This window comes from Salvelinus namaycush, chromosome 14 (assembly GCF_016432855.1).
Source record: "Salvelinus namaycush isolate Seneca chromosome 14, SaNama_1.0, whole genome shotgun sequence".
In the NCBI taxonomy this organism is placed as follows: domain Eukaryota; kingdom Metazoa; phylum Chordata; class Actinopteri; order Salmoniformes; family Salmonidae; genus Salvelinus; species Salvelinus namaycush.
In genome coordinates this window covers 11337454-11359979 of record NC_052320.1, presented here as the reverse complement: position 1 = coordinate 11359979, position 22526 = coordinate 11337454, and the positions used below count along the sequence as shown (strand labels likewise).

The following is a 22526-nucleotide window of genomic DNA, read 5'->3' as shown; positions in this document are numbered from 1 at the left end:
TGCAAAAAATCTGGAAATCTCATTGACATTTATTCTATTGTCGGTGCCATCCGGAATCCTTGGGACGTCCATACCCGCATCGAAGTTGACATTTAAAATGGTTAAAGTTAGGGTTTAGGGTATGGACGTCCTAAGGATGCCAGATAGCCCAAATTATGAAAATATCGTAATTTCCTAATACAAAAACAATTTACTATTCCACAAAAACACACACCGACAAGGAAATATAATCAAACTTTTATTTGGTAACGTTTGACCAGTTTGGCTCCAAAATACATGTATTTCTTTAAAAATAGTCCAATATTATTGAAAGTAGCAACATTGTATCTCAAACTCTGTCCTCGGGACCCCAAGGGGTGCACATTTTGGTTTTTACTCTAGCACTAAAAACAATGCATTGGCCTAATATGTGTTACTGATTTAAAATGTACATTTTGTACACTTTATTTTGTTTGATTATAACAATATCAATGAGGACAACGTAATCTACACAATATCAACAACCAGATAGCTTTGGTTATTCATTAGGATTGGACATTTCTTTAGTGGTCAACATGTAAAAACAGATATTTAACATTATAAAAACAAACTTGATTGTACCTACATAAAATTATCCATATTTTGCTAGTTATTTGTCATTGATCTATACCCTGAACCTGGTTATTGCTTTTTGGATAAGCCAATGACGTTGGTATCATCTATGATGATATAAGGAGGCATTGGAAGGTTAAGAGTTATGTTTGAAAGGCACTCTTGAGAGGAAAATAATATGTGGTGTTTGATTAACTTGTTTACACAATCCAAAAACTCCAGGCACAAATTATAATTTGGCAGATGTTTTGAATATTGTTGTTTCTATACCCTCACTTGTAGTGGGCAAATAATGCACAAACGAATACACAAAATGTATAAGAAAAAAAGGCATATCATTTCAGAATTAAGAGTACCACAACTACATATCCTTTTTTTAATACAGTATTTGACCACATTCAGCATGGCATTGGGGTGCATATATCTGCACAGGCAGTGCATGATGTCTCTGACTGAATTTGAAAGGTACAGTTGTCACTTTTTAGCACAGTCTTACTTATAAAACAACAAGTGCAATTTTGTCATTTAGTATTCCAAGAAAAACATAAAAACGTGTTAGACTGGACCAAATATTCTAAGAGCGACAATATAATAAACTTTTGCTGAGTAGCCATGCATCCAGTATGTCTGCATTCAAGTGACCATAAAGGAATTAATCTTAAAAAATGTGGTCCCAAATGATCAACTCAAGAAGCTTTTTAAAGCTTTATAACATCACTGTATGCATGCTATTAATGGTATTCAGAAAAATATATTGATATAATGTATATAAAGTCTCCAAAACTTTATGAAGACATTATTTATTCTAATATATTCAGTACTTAAATGGAGTGGCATTTTGCTTTGTTGGCCATTTTACAGTAAATAATAGAAATATTTACATAGGTATCAGTTAAACATCTAGTATGTGAGCATATACTAACTGGTCATATATCTAGGAACATGTAAGGTTACATTCTGTTGGCATTCTGGATTTGACTGTGTGAACCGTATAACAAGTAGCACTGTAGTGCATCATGATTACAGAAGAGGATTGCATAGCGAGATTGGAAGATTTTTTTTTTTTTTACAAAATACCTTGTGTTTGTTTAGGGAAAAGGCACAAAGATACAAGTGTCCTGAGTCAGATCAGGCCATGCAGGCTTCTGGTTTGGAAAAAATAACCACTTTATTCATATTCATTTGGAATGACTGTAGTACTCTACAGTAGAGTCAGAGAAAAGGCGTTAGAATGTCATGAAGTGCTCATCAGCAGGGTCCCTCCATCATGGTGCTCGTAGCTCCCCCAGTCTGGTGTAGACATCCTCTGCCTGACTCAGGTCCTCAAACACAGGCAGCAGGTGGAGCAGCTCAGCATCCTCCACATCATCAAACCAGGACACCACAGGAACCTGAGGGAGCATCAGAGAAACCATTCACTCACTTACTAATGCTTTCTTTGCAGTATTGACAACTGTATATTCTTGTCGTATATAACTACTAAATCCAAAAGGTAAGTGGAATATAAGGTTAGAATAGAATCAGAATGCAGTAGAATCAGAACTAGTATCCTATTAATAATCACTTTGAATCCTGAAAGAGGTCACATTTGAGTTGACAGAAGTTGAATGAAACTCAAACTCACAGCATTCTCTGGGTGGAAGATGTAGGAGGCAGGAGAGTTGTCTAGGATGAGGGTCTTATGGAGCTCTCGGCCCAGCAGGCTGAGATCTTTGACGTAGCATCCCTGGTGGAACACACAGGACTCCCGGAACAACCGTGCCCGGAATACCCCGCACTGATCCAACAGGTCAGTCACTGGATCTGCATACTGGGGGCAGGCAAAGAAGAGGGGGAAAAGGAGGAAGACCAGGATCAGGGAAGGGAGGAAATGGCAAGAGGAAGAAGGAAATGGAGTTTGGTCAGGACTAACAAGGTGTCATCAAGGCACCTAAGCTACTAATAATGTAACTATGGGTTACATTATGGAATGTATGCTAGCTCATAATATGCAAATGTACAAAGCAGTCTTTGGTACTAGAAAGGTCACCTAGTGCATGGGGAAAAGGCTACGGAGGATTGTGAAAGAGAAAAAAGTATTAAGACTTTCTAAAATACAATAGGTTTTTTCATGAAGAACAACAAATAAATAGGCTAAATGTCAAGACAAGATAAGGTTTCGTTAGGTCTTTTCAGCTTACCTTGGCAAGACTGGCAGTGAACAGAATACACTCAAACAGCTCTCCCATTCGTTGTAGAAACTCATCCACATACGGCCTCTTCAGCACGTATACCTGAAAACAAACACCTGGCATGAAGCTTTGGTAGCTCTTTTACCTGTGTAGCAACAGACATTTCTGCTTGTTACGAAGGATTTTAGCAATTGCTTTATAATTGAACAGTAATAAAGTATCTGGAAGGTAACATTAACTCTTCTTCCTCTGCTGTGTCCATTTTGTTCCCATCTCAGTTGCTGGTGGCTGGTTCCTGAAACAAGTAATCAAGAATAGGCCGTGCAGGTGTTAACCAGCCTATCCTGGATTACTTGAACCAGGCAGAGGCCCATGGAGAAGAATTCCAAACACCACAACAGTTCTCATGTTGACCTGAAGTGCAAGTTTTGCATGTAGTTTTGCATGTACAGCAGACTCCAGTACATTTCAATATATAGAGTTTAAATATTACCTATGGTGCATTGCATTGGTGAGCAAAATCTTCTGAAAGGTGAACTGACTAAGCTGAATTGAACTGTTTTCTTCCTTTCCCATTCAACTTTTGTCCAGTAGAGGGCTCATACAGCGCCCATAACAAACATCTGTCCTGAGACCCATCCCATTTTAACCTCGGCAAACACTGACCATAACACACACACACACACACACAATACCAACCCACCCACCTCTACAAGCACACCGATAACATATTCAGATGAGAGATTTTACCTGGTGTGTGGTCCCCTCAATCTCCACAGGCACTATGAAATCTGCATTACTGATAGGCTGAGGAGAGAAGGAACACCGTGGAAGATTGTTGTTATGATGCTCCTGGGCTTTACAGTTATTCTGTATGTAATTACATAGGATCAAATCCCTAAATTAGACGCTAAACTATAAATCATTCCGTAAATCAAACAATTCACAATTTTTTAAATGTAATTCAAAATTATAATTAATTTCATGAAATGTCCTCTTTTCCCTTTGCATTGTATACAAACACCCCTTACAAAACCACATGTAACAGTGAGTGGGTGGAAAAGCGGTAGCTACCTTGAATGAGCTATGCACCAGTGTCTCATCCAGGTCTATGACCACACATATCTTCCCCTGGTCCTGGGGTGTCATCTCAGGCAGCAGGCTGGGCCCTGATGACAGCTGTGGTGGAGGAGAAAACAGGGGACATACAGGGTCACTATAGCTGGCACAATCTCCAGCCAGTACTACAGAGTACAGTACAGGACTGTGCAGAGAACACCACATCTTACCCTTTTTACTAGGCTTTTCTTATGCTTAGTAAACACAGTGCTTCACTCTTCAAGCACAGGGAATAACTGCAGTTGAAATTAAATAAAATGTTATGTCACATGCGCGGAATGCAGCAGGTGTAGACTTTAATGTGAAATGCTTACTTACGAGCCCTTTACCAACAATGCAGAGTTAAAAAGTAAGAAAAATTTGCTAAATTAAAAAAGGAAATACGAACACAATAAATTAACAACCGGTACCATGTTAATCTGCAGGGTTACGAGGTAGTTGGGGTAAAATGTACATGTAGGTAGGGGTAAAAGAGCTCTAAAAGTGTAATAATACTGTAATAATAGAATTTCAGATTAAATTCAAAGACCCAAACAATACCCATGCTTCACAACAGCTACAGCTTCCTCATTGCTCCAGTGCTGCCTGGAGGACAATAGGCAATGTGAACAAAAAAAGCGGCAATTGTACTGTTTGTCCCTCTTGAGATAACGAAGCCATTTCTTCAATATAGTCCGAATTAAGATAACTCCAGATATATGTAATTCATTTTTACGGTTTTTGCCGAGGAGGTCTTAGTCACGCAATTTTACATCTAAGATGTTTGGTGCAGTATATCTCAATTGGAAATATTTGCATGAAAACCGAATCGTTTCTCGTTGAATGACAACAAAACAATTAATTGAAGAATTCCTACTGTTGACCAATTACCGATGAAGGGGTGTATACTTTGGCTACTGAGCTTCGGCTTGCGTCAGGAAAACTTTTTGTGTGCACAAACAGCCGATAAACCCTTGCCGAAGACCAAAACATCACAAAATGTTGTTTTAATATATGCAGAAACTGTTTGGGATGGGAAGCATGCGGACGCCTTTACATGGCGCTAGCGCCACTACACTGACAGCCTCACTAGTGGCCTGTGGGCAACACACACCTTGTCATTCTTCTGTACACTTCGGTTATGACGTACCAGGTACAAAATACTGTACATATCTAATGTCTCCAACATGAACTGACATGCACATCACATTATCCACTCTTTGTAGGCCCACTGCACCACTGTTTCGCCTTAGTGGATTGCAAGGCACTCAGCTGTCTTATAATCATAGAAGATCAATATGAACAGACCTAAACTACTCTGTATCTGCCAACAGTCATGGTTATAGTGTTCAACAAGTTCACAACAGGTGCAGCAGCCATTTTATATTGCATCATGCTGTTATAACATCAACGGGCAATAATCCCACAAATTCTCACAGGGTATTGCTCAAGATAGGAAAGCAATCACTTGTGTAGTTATTGTCTGCTTATATAAATATATTATTTTCCTGTAATATGCATGGCAGAGTTGTTAAACACTTGATGAGGAAGTTGACAGTTGTAAAATAAAAAGAAAGCTGAGCTAAGCCTGACAGTTGTTTGGGTTAAAAAATACTTAGCTAAACTGTACACACAAGATTCATGTCCTATAAAAAAAAGTCTAAGACTAGCCAAATTACAATGTGTGAAACTTTGTGGTTAAAACTATTCATTTGTAATCTGCTTAAGCGGTCCAAACAAGCTTTGCAAACATAACAAAATGCAAAAGGACACTTTTTAGGCTACATAATAGTTCCACACTTGGTTGAAATACAGTAAACTACAGCCCATACACTCTATATGGATAATTACAACAACAATGCTGCCGAGATGTTGAGAATAATATATTCTGTTACCTTGACAACGTCCCCATTGTCCTGTGGCTCCAGCAAGGCATCTTGTGAAGGTGATGGTGGATTTCGGGCATCCTGTGCTCCTCTGAGGCAACAGAAGAGTGCTTTGAAGATGTTACAGCTCCTAGGCTTCTTCAGAGAAGATCTGCTCACCTCGCCTGTCACAAGACCAAAAAGAAGAATGCTGTATGCCTATGACACAACCAAGCTTTTGATCAAAACTCTGAGTGATATATGGATTTATCCCAAATGAAAATGCTATTCACCAACACATTATGGTGATTCCACCTGCAATGAAGGTTCTTATAATCCAGGTACAGATGTAGGATTTTTATTTGATCCCCCTGTTGCAGGAGAACTTTAAAACTTGGAGAATATTTTAGGTTTAAAAAGGCTTTTGAAGTTTGTAATTTCACTTTGACATTTCAGACATGATTTTCCCTTACGAAAAATGTATCAACGCTTCCATAAATGTCCATGAATTTCATCCACATTTCTTTTTGTTGCAGGATTATTTTCCTGCTGTAGCAAACTGGCTCAAGTTAAGACCCTACATCTGTAGATGTTAGGGAAATGTATGATGTGAATTTCTCAAGATTTTCCCATAAAGTAGTAAGGAGGATTTCCCCCATTTTGAGAGACATAGTTACTGCACACATGTAGAATGAACTCTGTGCTCCCTTCACGAAAGGCTTCCCTCTACACTACAGAGACACGCACGCACGGACACAAGCACAGTTGGACAAACACACACAAATAAAAATCTGCCTTTAATGAGGTTGCTGCTGCTGCTGGAAGAGGTTGGACCATGTTATATAATCATTGAGAGTGCGGGAAAACCCACACTCTTCACCAGGCAGTGACTGAGTCTCAAATGGCACCCTAATCCCCACAGGGCCCTTGTTAAAAGTAGTGCACTATATAGGGAGTAGTGTGTCATTTAGGACACAGTCAGTAACTTCTGCTGTATAAAAAAAAGACAGACAGAAAACATTCCAACCGTTTCACTGACTCTCCTGGAACAAGATCTCTGGTTGGAGTGGAGCGAGCTGAAGCCAGTCACACCTCAATGCTCCAAGCCCCTTTAATCAGTCAATATAAAAATGTGTCATAGTTCATAAAGGTTACACCAGAGGAGGCAAATAGCATCTATTCTTTGGTTGGATATGCATAGCACTGCTCGTAATAGTATGAGAGTTCATATAAAACTTTATGACACCTCACGTCCATCGTAAATTGTAATGCAGCAGACCAACTGCTTTCTGGTCTCTAGTTTTGGTATTTGGTGTGACAGAAGAGTGGCCACCCAAAACTTCAACATCAAACAATGAACACTGGGACAATATATTTCAACATCCGAATGATGGGAATGATGAGAGATGGAATATGGAAAATGAATGTCTATTTTGTGATGTCATTCAAATGGATAGAAAAACGTTATAACGGAAACATTGTAACTTGAAGAACTTGTACACTGTGTATATCAGGTTAACATCTAAACGTAAAAAATTATGATTAAATATGAGAATAGGTTTGTGAAGAAAGCAATGTGATTTTAGCATTCTAAATGAGAATTGTTTTCCCATGCAAAATTATGCCGTCAGTAGCCACGCACAAGTGAGCTCAGAGTTCGTGTCAGTGTGATGGAACCGCCTTTCCGACCAGAGTGCTTAAAAGGACTCGCCAACGAAATTTACATCAGACCAGCGTGACAGACAGCGTGAGCTGAACGTTTCGAAATGGTTGGTTAAAACTACAAGGCCAGACAGTGTGGAGCGGTGGCTACACATTACGAAATGGTTAGAAGCTCTGAAACCCTCAACACGAGTGAAGAAGGTAAAGACTAGACCAGAACATTCACAGTCTGCAGCCGTGCATGTAAAAGTGGTTCTAGGACATTTAACTCTCAACACGAGGGGGAAGAACATATCCCTCTGACCACCGTAGGTACGTCTGAAGTATCTATACTAACAAACACTCCAAGACCAAAGAAGCATAAGGAGATTGTGACCTCTGGTGGACAACCAGAGACTTACATCGAACCACACCCCACAGACAGACCGAGTGGTTTCAACAGAGAGATGACAAAGACATCTACGCGTAAATATATACATTGCCTTTCTTATCCGAATGAGCGGTCGTTCATGTGCAAAGTATTCATATTTCTGTGAGTGTAGCTTCCAAATGTATGTACGATATGTTCACTCTCTTTATCTTTCCCCACCCCCTTTCCATTGTGTAACAAGCAGTCATACCATGTCAGTCCACTAGGGACTTTTATCTCATGTAAGTGTGTATGGTATTCTGTGTTATTATTTAGTTAGTTAATAAATAAAATGATTAAATCAATTTGTGTAGTACTGAATATTCAAAGGGATAGGGTTCTTGCGGATCCAGGGATATTGCGACATTCAGAATGAGACTGATGAGGTAATAATTCATAATTGACTGTTATTGAGGTAAGAGATATCTGTATATCTTTAGAGTTTAAGTCGGGAGATAGTAACTCGTTAAATAACTTTTCCTGTGGTGCCCCAAATTCCTAATGAGTTCATTGTTAAATGATTAATTTAATAGAATATCAATTAAAACAGTTTGATAAAATAAATAACAGTCATCGGATTAATGATAGTCACATCACGACAACACTCAACATGCTTGTCATATTTTGTGAAGTAGTGTTAGTTATGAGACTCTCCTGATTCATAACCTCAAGCCTTGATACTAACTTTTAATTTCCCACCTTCTATCAGTCTCTTCCTTTCATCTTTGGGGGGCATCTGCAGCAATTGGAATGATGATACACTACAAAAGTATGTGGACACCTGCTCGTCGAACATCTCATTCCAAAATCATGGGCATCAAATATGGAGTGGGTCCCTCCTTTGCTGCTGTAACAGCCTCCACTCTTCTGGGAAGGCTTTCCACTAGATGTTGGAACATTGCTGAGGGGACTTGCTTTCATTCAGCCACAAGAGCATTAGTGAGGTCAGGCACTGATGTTGGGCGATTAGACCTGGCTCGCAGTCGGCGTTCCAATTCATCCCAAAGTTGTTCGATGGGGTTGAGGTCAGGGCCTGGCCTGTGCAGGCCAGTCAAGATCTCCCACACCGATCTCGACAAACCATTTCTGTATGGACCTTGCTTTGTGTACGGGGGCATTGTCATGCTGAAACAGGATAGGGCATTCCCCAAACCGATGCCACAAAGTTGGAAGCACAGAATCGTCTAGAATATCATTGTATGCTGTAGGTTTAAGATTTCCCTTCACTGGAATTAAGGGGTCTAGCCCGAACCATTAAAAATCTGCCCCAGACCATTATTCCTCCACCATCAAACATTACAGTTGGAACTATGCATTTGGGTAGGTAGCTTTCTCCTGGCATCCGTCAAACCCAGATTTGTCCGTCGGACTGCCAGATGGTGAAGCATGATTCATCCCTCCAGAGAATGCGTTTCCACTGCTCCAGAGTCCAATGGCGGCAAGCTTTACACCACTCCAACTGACGCTAGGCATTGCGCATGGTGATCTTAGGCTTGTGTGCTGCTGCTCGGCCATGGAAACCCATTTCATGAAGCCCCCGACGAACAGTTCTTGTGCTGACGTTGCTTCCAGAGGCAGTTTAGAATTCGGTAGCGAGTGTTGCAAATGAGGACAGTTGATTTTTACGCACTACACGCCTAAGCACTCGGTAATACCGTCCTGTGAGCTTGTGTGGCCTACCACTTCACGGCTGAGCCATTGTTTCTCCTAGACATTTCCACTTCACAATAACAGCACTTAAAGTTCACTGGGGCAGCTCTAGTAGGGCAGAAATTTGATGAACTGACTTGTTGGAAAGGTGGCATCCTATGAAGGTGCCATGTTGAAAGTCACTGAGCTCTTCAGTAAGGCCATTCTACTGCCAATGTTTGTCTATGGAGATTGCATGGCGGTGTGCTTGATTTTATACACCTGTCAGCAACGGGTGTGGCTGAAATAGCCAAATACTTTTGTACATATAGTGTACATAACCAAGGAATTGGGGAAGAGTGTATGGGAACTCAAGATAAATAATTTTGACTTGTAAAAATGTAAATGTGTTTAAAGGCTAATTCCTCTAGTTATTCTATAGGATTTTACATGGTGAGTTCACAGAGTGATTTTTTCCAATTCCACTCCTGTAAAAAACCATCGTCTATCTATATAAAAAGATACAGGACACTGGGCCCTCACCTGGGTGACATCATTCAACACATATAGAATATAATAAATAGAATAGACAGCCCCTCCCTGGGTCACAGGAAACAGATATGCCATGGGTAACAGGTAAAAAATTATGTAACTTAAAGCACTTGTGGTAACACTATTTGAAGGGTACCTACATAAGGACTTAAAAGGCACTTACGGACGGGCCACGGTAAACGGCAATTGAACCGGGAGAAAATCTGCCTACTGTGTGTAGAGACCAGCGGTCCTGGTTGTTGCCAGCTCGAATGTTGTCATTAAAACAATGGTTGACAAGATGAACTCTGCTCATTGGTCAACCATGTGCATCGGCCGCTCAAGACTTCAGCTAATTTCATCTTTTGGTGCCTCAAGAGCAGGGCCAGCGTCGCCGCTCATGGGAGCGAGCACCAGGAACCACACTGCTTGCAAAACTGCTTGTGTTTTGCCACCCGCCACGCCCTACTCCCATTGAAGTCTATGACACCTTTGGAGCTTACCACGGCCCGTCTGTAAGTATCTTAACACATTCATAAAGAAGCTATTTAGCATTTCAGTAATGCCATTGTCAACAACCACAAGTTGAAATCTGCAGTATTCATGTTAGAGATGGGCTTAAGTACTTGAACGGACGTCACAGCTTGATCTTGAACCAGAGATCAATTCTCTTCAAATAACATAAAACTATTTGGTGGACTGTGCTTTGTGGATGCCAAAACAGGCCAGTGAAATTGTCCCGAAAAATGTTGACATTTTGTCTTGAAGCCAACGTTAAATTTGCTTTGACTCTAGTGTTCCAATTGCACATCTGCATTTGCGGGGCACAACAAAAAAAGAAACCAACCCAAGCATCACACAGTTCTTCTCCCTAAATTCTCTTTCCCCTCCTTGTCTCATTCACTCGATTGCCTTCCGACCGCTCCCTACACACATGCGTGCTGTGTGCACACAAGCTCCTATAGAAATAACTGTCTATAAAAATGTATCTAACTGATGGGATACACAAGCTATATTCCTTGCCAAATGATGACAGTTTTATCACAAATTCAAAATGGACTGGGTGATTGATGTAGGAAAATATGCATTCCAACAATGAGCTGCAGATTAGGAATAATTGTGTCCCATCTAGTTCTGCTTAGGCTACTTTGCGAACTGCTAGTGCCATTTAGAATTAGTTAGCCTAGGCTATAACCCCCCTAAACATAGACAGGTTCCACACTGACAATATGCAAAAACATTAGTTTGATAAAGACAAAGAGCATATTTTCACCAGAATCATTAAGCATTCATTGCCATGCAGTGTTCAATGTGGAATTGATAAACCATTTAGAAAATTCCAAAGAACCGGCAGAATAAACTAAATTGAACATCTGTCGAAAAGAAGACAGATTTTGATTTCTAACTGGCCAAATTGATCCCCGTTTCAAATGATCACTCTTTGAGAATAACTTTCCCAGACTCGAGATGCGCATCACTTGCACTGGCAACTTTTTTCATTTGGTAAAAATATTCGGATATATTTTATTCTGTTATATAACATCATGTTTTTTTTACAATAAAATGTGTCTTTTTAAAAAGATTGTGTTCCACAATATAATATGACCAGTTGATAGTATGGTTTCAATAAATTCATCTTAAATGGCACTTGATTTTTTATTGACTGAATATGGCAATTTAGCAATTAGGATTTGTTATCTGTAACGGTTATGATAAATGAAGCATTGTTGCACACTGTTGGCATAGACTTATAAATAAATGTGCACATATGTTTTTCCAGTGCAGGCCTTGTGTTCTAAAAATAAACTTTTTTCCATTGGAGTACTCGGGAAAAAAATAATAATGTGAGTACTTGAACGGTCAAAAAAAGTAAAATGCCCGTCCCTAATTCATGTGGTTGTTGGCATATGCATCTATGAAATGCTCATGTATTGTTTATGAAAGCATTATGAATGTGTTATGAAGTCTCCCTTATGTAGGTACCCTTCAAATAAAGTGTTACCAAAACCGTTTAGGGCTGACATGTATAGGCATATTACCCAGCAGCTTACTTGTAATTGTAAAAATGATTGTTGTTGTGGATTTCCTTCATAAACACAAACATAACATGCTAGTGCCAAAAAGCCATTTTAAGGGTAGGATAGCCTATTCCTGAATATATCAAAACAAAATGATAATAAATGAGAAAAAAACTATCTATAATAATCAAATAGATTTGTATCAGTTGAGCAAACATAGGAGCAGCAAATCAACCATAACCATACAGCAGTACCCTACCCTCCAATTCAAACCGGACTGCCTGAAGCATGAAAACAAAGATTCTTTGAAACCGCGCTTTACAATGGGCGGCGGAGGGCGTGTGCTGAGGGTTGTGCTTGTGCATTCCACTGCCAATATCGACCGCGGCACCTGGCATTTCTACGGTTATGTTTCTCATCCGCAACCGTTGTTGGTTTAATTTCCAACAGCAAATTGTATATCATACACCTGCCAATCGTTGTATTGTATAGGCCTGTGATGTGGTATTTTTATAATAACATTAGGATAGCGTCCCACACTGGCGCGCATTGATCTGCCTTGATGTGTCTCCAGCCTGAGCCTGCGAACAAAAACAAGACATGGCTGTGCTGTGTGTATGGCTGCCTAGAGACATATGTGACAGTAATATATGGAACGGCGACATGCAACAGCTGGAGAGATATATCCTAAATTAAAAAACACAGGGTAGGCTATATTTGGGGTGGTTTGGTTGAACATTTTACACGCAAAATTATTCGTCTGTCAATTAATGAAATTATAATTATTGGCTAATAATAATTTGGTATTGGATGTTGTAGCCTTGTTTTGATCGATAGTAATACTGTAGCATCAACAACTGAATCATTTGATTGGTCTTGAAAGTCCAATCATGTAAAATGGGAAATAAATATTGATTTGAATTGTTTACAGTAGGCAACAAACAGTGACTGAATATTATTGGCAACCTTGAATTCGTGATGACAAAAGACATGTAATGCGATACAGTTTTTCAAATAGCCTTTACTCTTACATTGTCAAAAATGTGTTTGTACCAGAGGGGTTTTCCCCTTCCAATTATGCAGGTGTTCCATAATACCTTTGAAAACCAATCCATGTTCAGCATCAGTTGCATGTGGCGGCTTGAACCATCATGAAATATAATATTGATATTCAACGTAGTCTATTTATATTCAAGATTAACCCAATGTGTACATATCCGACCGTCAATAAGAACAGTGAGCTCTAGAATGTCGCGCGCAATATCCGCGACGTTGGAACTGTCAAATGGACGCGCTGGGAACATGTTTGAATCAACGTTAGAGTGCTTGCATTTGATTACTTAACGAAGCTCCTCCAAATCAAACTAACCTTTACCCTTCTAGTTAAACCCATGTTTAATCAGAACAAACAATAAAAACCGGAGCATATCATATTCTTACCTGTTTTCGGTGACAATTGAATGTCTTCTTTTTGCACTTGAGTGATGATAGAACTTTCCATCTGACAAGCACAGAGCCCTCAAAATCCAATCCGTTCCCCAAACAGAGATAAGCAGCCTTCATTAGGTTATATTGACAAGTTACTAAATGATTGCCTTGATAACTGTCATCCGTGGCTTTGTTGGATATGGAAGACGCTACAATTCATCACCAACAATGCTTCTTTATTTCTTGCTTCTTCTGGGAGGGGCAGGGCGCTTGGATATGTTTTCCTCGGCTGCGCGTCTCGGTTTACTTTATCGCTAGTATATTTCGGAACCGAACGGCCCCTTCCTGTCTCTGCGAAGACCTCACTTTTCGCTCCAACAACATGGAGAATACAGGCGAAAGAAGAAAAACAACCGAGGAAATGGGGCAAGGGGCGGTTTCAAGTTCCCCTTACTACAGATAAACAACACCGTCAAATTGATATTACCGAGAGGAGGAAAAGAAAACAGATTACATCGGCGGACATATTTCTCAAATAGAGAATTGGTTATAAATATAATTCGATTTTAAATGTGAGATGTATTTTTTTTTCTCCGGGGCTTTGTTTTTCTTCGAATGGAACACCAAGGGCGCCTTGAAACCGTTTCTCGTTTCGGATTGGATCTTTGGAAAGTGGGAGTTGCAAAGGCATTCCTCTCCATTCTGCACACGCCACACCAAAATATGTTCCAGAGCTGTTTTTGTTACGACTGAGTGTGCATTTATGATTGTAATAAATTGTTTTAGTAAATCAAGCAATTTTTTTCTTCAATATATCATCATTATAATAATAATGTTTTTATTGATATTGTCATTGATAATATTATACATCTTTAGTTAATTGAGACACAGGACTTCAGTAATTGCAGTAATGACTAAGAAAAAAACAGCACTTCGAACTTAAGCATTCAAGTTTATCCACAGTATATGATTGTTTCCTTACAAATAAATATTCATTTTTTGCTAAATATAATGTTTATGTCCACCATAACTAATGGTAATCTGTTTAGTTGATTTGTTGTAATTTTCCAGCACTCCAACATGACAACACTTCATCATATACAGATGAAGGAAGAGGTAGCTACACACATCACATACAGTGCATTCAAAAAGTATTCAGACCCCTTCACTTTTTCCACATTTTGTTACTTTACAGCCTTATTCTAAAATTGATTACATTTTTGTTTCCCTCACCAATCTATGCTAAGCAAAAACTGAAATATCACATTTACATAAGTATTCAGACCCTTTACTCAGTGCTTTGTTGAAGCTCCTTTGGCAGCGATTACAGCCTCAAGTCTTGTTGGGTATGACGCTACAAGCTTGGCACAAATGTATTTGGGGAGCTTCTCCCATTCTTCTCTGCAGATCCTCTCATGCTCTGTCAGGTTGGATGTGGAGCGTCACTGCACAGCTATTTTCAGGTCTCTCCAGAGATGTTCGATCGGGTTCAAGTCTGGGCTCTGGCTGAGCAACTCAACGACATTCAGAGACTTGTCCCGAAGCCACTCCTGCGTTGTCTTGGCTGTGTGCTTAGGGTCGTTGTCCTGTTGGAAGGTGAAACTTCGCCCCAGTCTGAGGTCCCGAGTGTACTGGAGCAAGTTTTCATCAAGGATCTCTATGTACCTTGCTTTGTTCATCTTTCCCTTGATCTTGAGTAGTCTCCCAGTCCCTACCGCTGAAAAAAACTCCCTGCAGCATAAATCTTGTTTCTCATGGTCTGAGAGTCCTTTAGGTGGCACACTCCAAGTGGGCTGTCATGTGCCTTTTACTGAGGAGTGGCTTCCGTCTGGCCACTCTACCTTAAAGGCCTGATTGGTGGAGTGCTGCAGAGATGGTTGTCCTTCTGGAAGGTTCTCCCATCTCCACAGAGGAACTCTGGAGCTCTGTCAGATTGGCCATCGAGTTCTTGGTCACCTCCCTGACCAAGGCCCTTCTCCACCGATTGCTCAGTTTGGCCAGGTAGCCAGCTCTAGGAAGAGTCTTGGTGGTACCAAACTTATTAAATTTAAGAATGATGGAAGCCACTGTGTTCTTGGGGACCTTCAATGCTGCATACATTTGTTGGTAACCTTCCCCAGATCTGTGCCTCGACACAATCTTGTTTCAAAGCTTTGTGGACAATTCCTTTGACTTCATGGCTTGGTTTTTGCTCTGACATGCACTATCAGCTGTGGGACCTTATATAGACAGGTGTGTGCCTTTCCAAATCATGTCCAATCAATTGAATTCACCACAGGTGGACTCCAATCAAGCTGTAGAAACATCTCAAGGATGATCAATGGAAACAGGATGCACCTGAGCTCAATTTCGAGTCTCATAGCAAAGTGTCTGAATATTTATGTAAATAAAGTATTTCTGTTTTTTATTTTTAATACATTTCCGAAAAAAAGAAAAAAAAACTTTTTTCACTTTGTCATTATGGGGTATTGTGTGTAGATTGATGAGGGAAAAAATAATTACATCCATTTTAGAATAAGGCTGTAACGTAACAAAATGTGGAAAAAATGAAGGGTCTGAATACTTTCCGAATGCACTGTACCTCCTGAGGTGCAGTTTCTATTTTTGATTGTTGTCTAAAAATACATTTCACCAGCTCCACAGAACACACTGAAATGGATGAACAAATGTGTTTCTTATAATTTTTTTATGCTTTTGACGCTGAAATAATGTGTAACATTAACACCTTCAACAGCAACAGAGGGTGAATTTCAGAACACACCTGTAGTGCAGTAAGGGCTGAGCGCTCTGACTGACTGTGTGATGTGAGGCAGGTGTATACTGTGACCGGAAATGAATGGAAATAAGATAACACATTGATGAAATGCTTATGGACATGCACACAGAGAAAGGGACATATATCAGGGAATTCTGCATTTCTTTTGGTTGGGAATTTGGGAATTCTGCATCTCTTTTGGTTGGGAATTTGGGAATTCTGCATCTCTTTTGGGTGCGGCATGTTTTGGAAGCCAACCTGTGTATTCTAACAGGAGCACTGAGCAGAGGACGCAAAAGGCGGAAGATGTTGTTTCTTTATGACTAACCCAACTAACAACACTGGAGCAGAGAGAGAGAAACTCTGGGGCCCTACTGCCTGGACCATAGATCCGGATCAAAACGTCAACCACAAAACTAAAGCATAAACAAGAATGGCACAGCTGTTTGCATTCCTGCTTTCGGACTGTTTTTACACAGCAACACAGATGCATTGTGAATGTATGTCAAATTAGCATCAACTGGATGACCTGGAAAATGTCATGAGGCTCAAAGTAGAAAATGAGGCCTCTGATGACACAAATTAAACTTGAAATATTTTCTCTGTGCTTGTTTTCTGGTGGTGCTTCTCGTCTGTCTGTCTTTAAAGTGTCTCTCTCCTGGTCATGTTGTCTTTGCATTCCTCCGAGCTATAAGAGCTGAGAGAGAGAGAAAGGGACTGAGAAAGAGAGAGAGACAGAGAGGGAGTGAGTGACAAAGAGAGAGAGACAGAGAGAGACATAGAAATGGACTGAGAAAGAGAGAGACTCAGAGAGAGGGACTGAGAAAGAGAGAGACAGAGAGAGGGACTGAGAAAGAGAGAACTAGAAAGATGGAGAAAGAGAGAAGGACAGCTGATGCTGAGGCCCTGTTTTGACTATGAATTGCAAAGTGACACACAAGGGCGCAACAGGGATAAGTTACTGTTCGGTGTCCAGTAATGGAAGAGCTCAGGTTTAAACACTCAGATGACATGCTATCGTTTCCATTTTTAGCAGCAGTAGTGTATCTATCAATTTGGCATCTTCATTTCAAAAGATGAAACCCAATTGTTAACTAGTGAAAGAGAGTAGTGTTCTACCTGTGGGAAACAAACTACACAACTTGGTGAGACCTGACAAAAATTCACCAAACAAACATTAGAAGTGGAGTAGGGAGAGAGGATTAAGGACAATGAAGAAAATGCGAAGAGTAATTCAAATCATCATGCGACATTGCTTTAAATCATGTGTTTTTATTATTAATATTAAGTCAAATTATGTAGATTACAAATTAACCATTATGGTGTTACACTTATACTGCAACTAATATACAAGTAGCCTACATGATGTTGCAAAACAGCACAGCAGCAATTGATTTCCCAAATAATCACTGAAAGATAATTGAGTTGAACATTTTATGTTATAAAATTGTGTTATAAACATGATGAGAAGTTTCAAGCAAAGCTTTTTTAAATAAATAATTAGACAAAGTAATTTCAAATGTCCTATCTTATTCTTTAGTTCCAATCTTAGTTATCTGAAAAGAGCAAGGTCAGAGAATCCGGATCCATCAATCTTTGTACAAAACAATACAAATGTGCAGATAATTATCTATTCACCATCAAACTTCATCTTATTAAATTCTGTTTCAATTTTTTTTAATATAACACAATAACAACACAATATTAATTTGAGAATACACTGTTTAAATTAAACATTAACCTAAAAATGTAATTAACCATATTACATACAGTTGAAGTCGGAAGTTTACATACACTTAAGGTGGAGTCATTAAAACTCGTTTTTCAACCACCACAAATTTCTTGTTAACAAACTATAGTTTTGGCAAATCGTTTAGGACATCTACGTTGCGCATGACACAATTAATTTTTCCAACAATTGTTTACAGACAGATTGTTTCACTTATAATTCACTGTATCACAATTCCAGTGGGTCAGAAGTTTACATACACTAAGTTGACTGTGCCTTTAAACAGCTTGGAAAATTCCAGAAAATTATGTCATGGCTTTAGAAGCTTCTGATAGGCTAACTGACATCATTTGAGTCAATTGGAGGTGTACCTGTGGATGTATTTCAAGGCCTACCTTCAAACTCAGTGCTTCTTTGCTTGACATCATGGGAAAATCAAAAGAAATCAGCCAAGACCTCAAAAAAATATTTTTTGACCTCCACAAGTCTGGTTCATCCTTGGGAGCAATTTCCAAATGCCTGAAGGTACCACGTTCATCTGTACAAACAATAGTACGCAAGTATAAACACCATGGGACCACGCAGCCGTCATACCGCTCAGGAAGGAGGCGCGTTCTGTCTCCTAGAGATGAACGTACTTTGGTGCGAAAGGTGCAAATCAATCCCAGAACAACAGCAAAGGACCTTGTGAAGATGCTGGGAGGAAACAGGTACAAAAGCATCCATATCCACAGTAAAACGAGTCCTATATCAACATAACCTGAAAGGCCGCTCAGCAAGGAAGAAGCCACTGCTCCAAAACCGCCATAAAAAAGCCAGGCTACGGTTTGCAATTGCACATGGGAAATGTCCTCTGGTCTGATGAAACAAAAATAGAACTGTTTGGCCATAATGACCATCGTTATGTTTGGAGGAGAAAGGGGGAGGCTTGCGAAGCCGAAGAACGGGGGTGGCAGCATCATGTTGTGGGGGTGCTTTGCTGCAGGAGGGACTGGTGCACTTCACAAAATAGATGGCATCATGACGAATGAAAATTATGTGGATATATTGAAGCAACATCTCAAGACATCAGTCAGGAAGTTAAAGCTTGGTTGCAAATGTGTCTTTCAAATGGACAATGACCCCAAGCATACTTCCAAAGTTGTGGCAAAATGGCTTAAGGACAACAAAGTCAAGGTATTGAAGTGGCCATCACAAAGCCCTGACCTGAATCCTATGGAAAATTTGTGGGCAGAACTGAAAAAGCGTGTGCTAGCAAGGAGGCCTACAAACCTGACTCAGCTACACCAGATTTGTCAGGAGGAATGGGCCAAAATTCACCCAACTTATTGTGGGAAGCTTGTGGAAGGCTACCCGAAACGTTTGACCCAAGTTAAACAATTTAAAGGCAATGCTACCAAATACTAATTGAGTGTATGTAAACCTCTGACTCACTGGGAATGTGATGAAAGAAATAAAAGCTTAAATAAATCATACTCTACTATTATTCTGGCATTTCATATTCTTAAAATAAAGTGGTGATCCTAACTGACCTAAGACAGAGAATTTATACTAGGATTAAATGTCAGAAATTGTGAAAAACTGAGTTGAAATGTATTTGGCTAAGGTGTATGTAAACTTCCGACTTCAACTGTATCTCCAATCAGACTCTGTAAATCTAGCATACATGTTCAATGTCTGCCCCCTCCATACTTGGCTATGGCGACTATGGAGATCACATCTGAGCTTTATGTAGGACTGGGACTTTAGGTCTAGGATCATGTGATTTGCTGGAAGCCCACCTCCCCTCCCCTCCCTCCTCCCTCCCCTACCCCTTAGTGGCCTCTGCTGGGCTATGTTTCCAGGAAAGGGGCCTGCTGGACAGGCTGTTAGAGAGGCCTATGCAGGGAAAGATTGGCTCATAGAGAAAAACAAAAACTCCCTCCTCCTTACATAAGGCTGCTGCCTCAATGACAGGAAAACGTTCCCAACCACCACAATGCAAAGAAAACCTGTTTGGCGCTCTATTTCATAGTCACAGCACGGCACTTGAGGACTGAAATATGCTAAACTCTTATAACAATGACTCTACCAGTCTTCTACAGGAAATGTCATGACATAATTGTGCATACTAGCATAAGAATTCCAATCAACAACATTAGCTATACATGGTAGCAATTGGATCCAGAAGCAATCAAGACTTATATTTGAGGTGAAATAAGATGAACATGGTGGATCTACAAATAAAAATAAAGTGATGCACTTTCACAAAATGTAAAAACTCATGGCATTGAATGTTTGTTGTTCAGACTACAGTACTGGTAGTCTGGTACTTTTAAACATTACCATGAGTTTTAGTCAACAGTGCCTCCCTGTGGCAGAGTGGAGGAATGCTAGGCTTCTGCCAAGCACGTGCATTATGAAACCTGTGCTGTGAGGCTATGCAATGAGCCTTGAAGGTGATATTTGGAAAGGGAGATATCTTGTCACTTGTACAACTGAATGCATTCAACTGAAATGTCTTCTGCATTTAACGCAACACCTCTGAATTAGAGAGGTGCGGGGGGCTGCCTTTATCGACAACCACGTCATCGGTGCCCAGGGAATAGTGGGTTAACTGCCTTGCTCAGGGGCAGAACGACAGATTGTCAGCTCTGGGATTCGATCCAGCAACCTTTCGGTTACTGGCCCGAAGCTCCTACCCACCAGGTTACCTGAAGGTGCTCCTGTACAGACTGTACGATACAAAAATGTAATCAAGTTTTTTTTATTAGATATTTTTAAAGATTATACAGACAAGACAAACAAACAGGTAGAGGGCAAACACTGATCTCATAGCACATCAAATAGATGGCCCTAATGTTTATGTAATGGTCAATGACGTCTAATGGAAAAGTAGTTTCAGGAGTTGAGGAATGCTAGGCTTCTGTCAAGCACCTACATTATGAAACCATTTACCATTTTTCTATGGTAGATCTCATTGACCACCACATACATAAAAATAGGAGAATCTATTTGAGTTAACCATTTCAAGATGTAATTCAGTCACTAAGTGAATAAATAATATATTGACATTTACAGTACCATTTCACAATCATTTTCTAGATTCATCCCAAAGCAAGTCCTATTACCATTAATATGTCAATTAACTTAAAAATATCCCAAGGATTCTCGCATAGCCACACACACACACACACACACACCTGCTGTATCAGAACTGTGGTGTTGTTCCTGACCCTGCCGGTGACATCCAGACAGGACACCCCTAATGCTATCAGACTAAACGACACCTAGAGAGAGGGAGAAAGGGACTGAGAGACAGAGGGGAGAAAGGGGTGTGAGAGATTCAGTACAATTAATAATCATTCTACTGCCAGGAGGGCATTCCCACACATATAACTGTCCTCATGCAAAGTTTGTCAAATGGTTAATAACTGACTCAGTGGTTGAAGATTAAAATGGTCCTCTATATTACCATTTTAGTTTGGTATGCATCGCACGACTGTAACGTTTGTCTACTTCGTCCTCCTCCTCAGACGAGGAGAGGCGAGAAGGATCAGAGGACCAATGCGCAGCGTGATAGTTATATGACATAATGAGTTTTAATAAAGAAAGACGAAACACAAACACTATAACAGACTACAAAACAAATAAACGATGTAGACAGACCTGACTTGAGAACTTACAATAGACGAAGAACGCACGAACAGGAACAGACTACATACATGAACGACAAACGAAACAGTCCCGTGTGGTAGACATACGGACATGGAAGACAACCACCCACAAACAAACAGTGTGAACAACCTACCTTAATATGGTTCTCAATCAGAGGAAACGTAAAACACCTGTCCCTGATTGAGAACCATATCAGGCTAAATGACAATGAACCTAAACATAGAAACACATAACATAGAATGCCCACCCCAACTCACGCCCTGACCAACTAAACACATACAAAAACAAGAGAAAACAGGTCAGGAACGTGACATAACCCCCCCCTCAAGGTGCGAACTCCGGACGCACCACCAAAAGTCTAGGGGAGGGTCTGGGTGGGCATCTGTCCACGGTGGCGGCTCCGGCTCCGGACGCTGTCCCCACACCACCATAGTCACTCCCTGCTTCCGTATCCCCCTCTCAATGACCACCCTCCAAATAAACCCACCTAAATTAAGGGGCATCACCGGGATAAGGGGCATCACCAGGATAAGGGGCAGCTCCGGACTGAGGGACGGCAGCTCCGGACTGAGGGACGGCAGCTCCGGACTGAGGGACGGCAGCTCCGGACTGAGGGACGGCAGCTCCGGACTGGCTGACGGCTCTGGCTGGTCATGGCTGACTGACGGCTCTGGCTGGTCAGGGCTGGCTGACGGCTCTGGCTGGTCAGGGCTGGCTGACGGCTCTGGCTGGTCAGGGCTGGTTGACGGCTCTGGCTGGTCATGGCTGGCTGTCGGCTCTGGCTGGTCATGGCTGGCTGACGGCTCTGGCTGGTCATGGCTGGCTGACGGCTCTGGCTGGTCATGGCTGGCTGACGGCTCTGGCTGGTCATGGCTGGCTGACGGCTCTGGCTGGTCATGGCTGGCTGACGGCTCTGGCTGGTCATGGCTGGCTGACGGCTCTGGCTGGTCATGGCTCGCTGACGGCTCTGGCTGGTCATGGCT

At 40.7% G+C, this 22526-nt stretch overlaps 1 protein-coding gene across 1 annotated transcript; it reads right to left on the bottom strand.

The window, feature by feature from the left end:
* Nucleotides 1–225: 225 nt before the first annotated feature.
* On the bottom strand, nt 226–13990 carry LOC120059138 (carboxy-terminal domain RNA polymerase II polypeptide A small phosphatase 2-like). The gene is made up of 7 exons (XM_039007971.1): nt 13415–13990; nt 5756–5910; nt 3837–3941; nt 3513–3569; nt 2772–2864; nt 2216–2401; nt 226–1982 (listed from the first exon to the last, which is right to left on the bottom strand). The coding sequence occupies exons 1-7, from the start codon at nt 13473–13475 to the stop codon at nt 1857–1859; spliced, it is 783 nt and encodes a 260-aa protein (XP_038863899.1). The 5' UTR covers nt 13476–13990; the 3' UTR covers nt 226–1856.
* Nucleotides 13991–22526: the final 8536 nt, after the last annotated feature.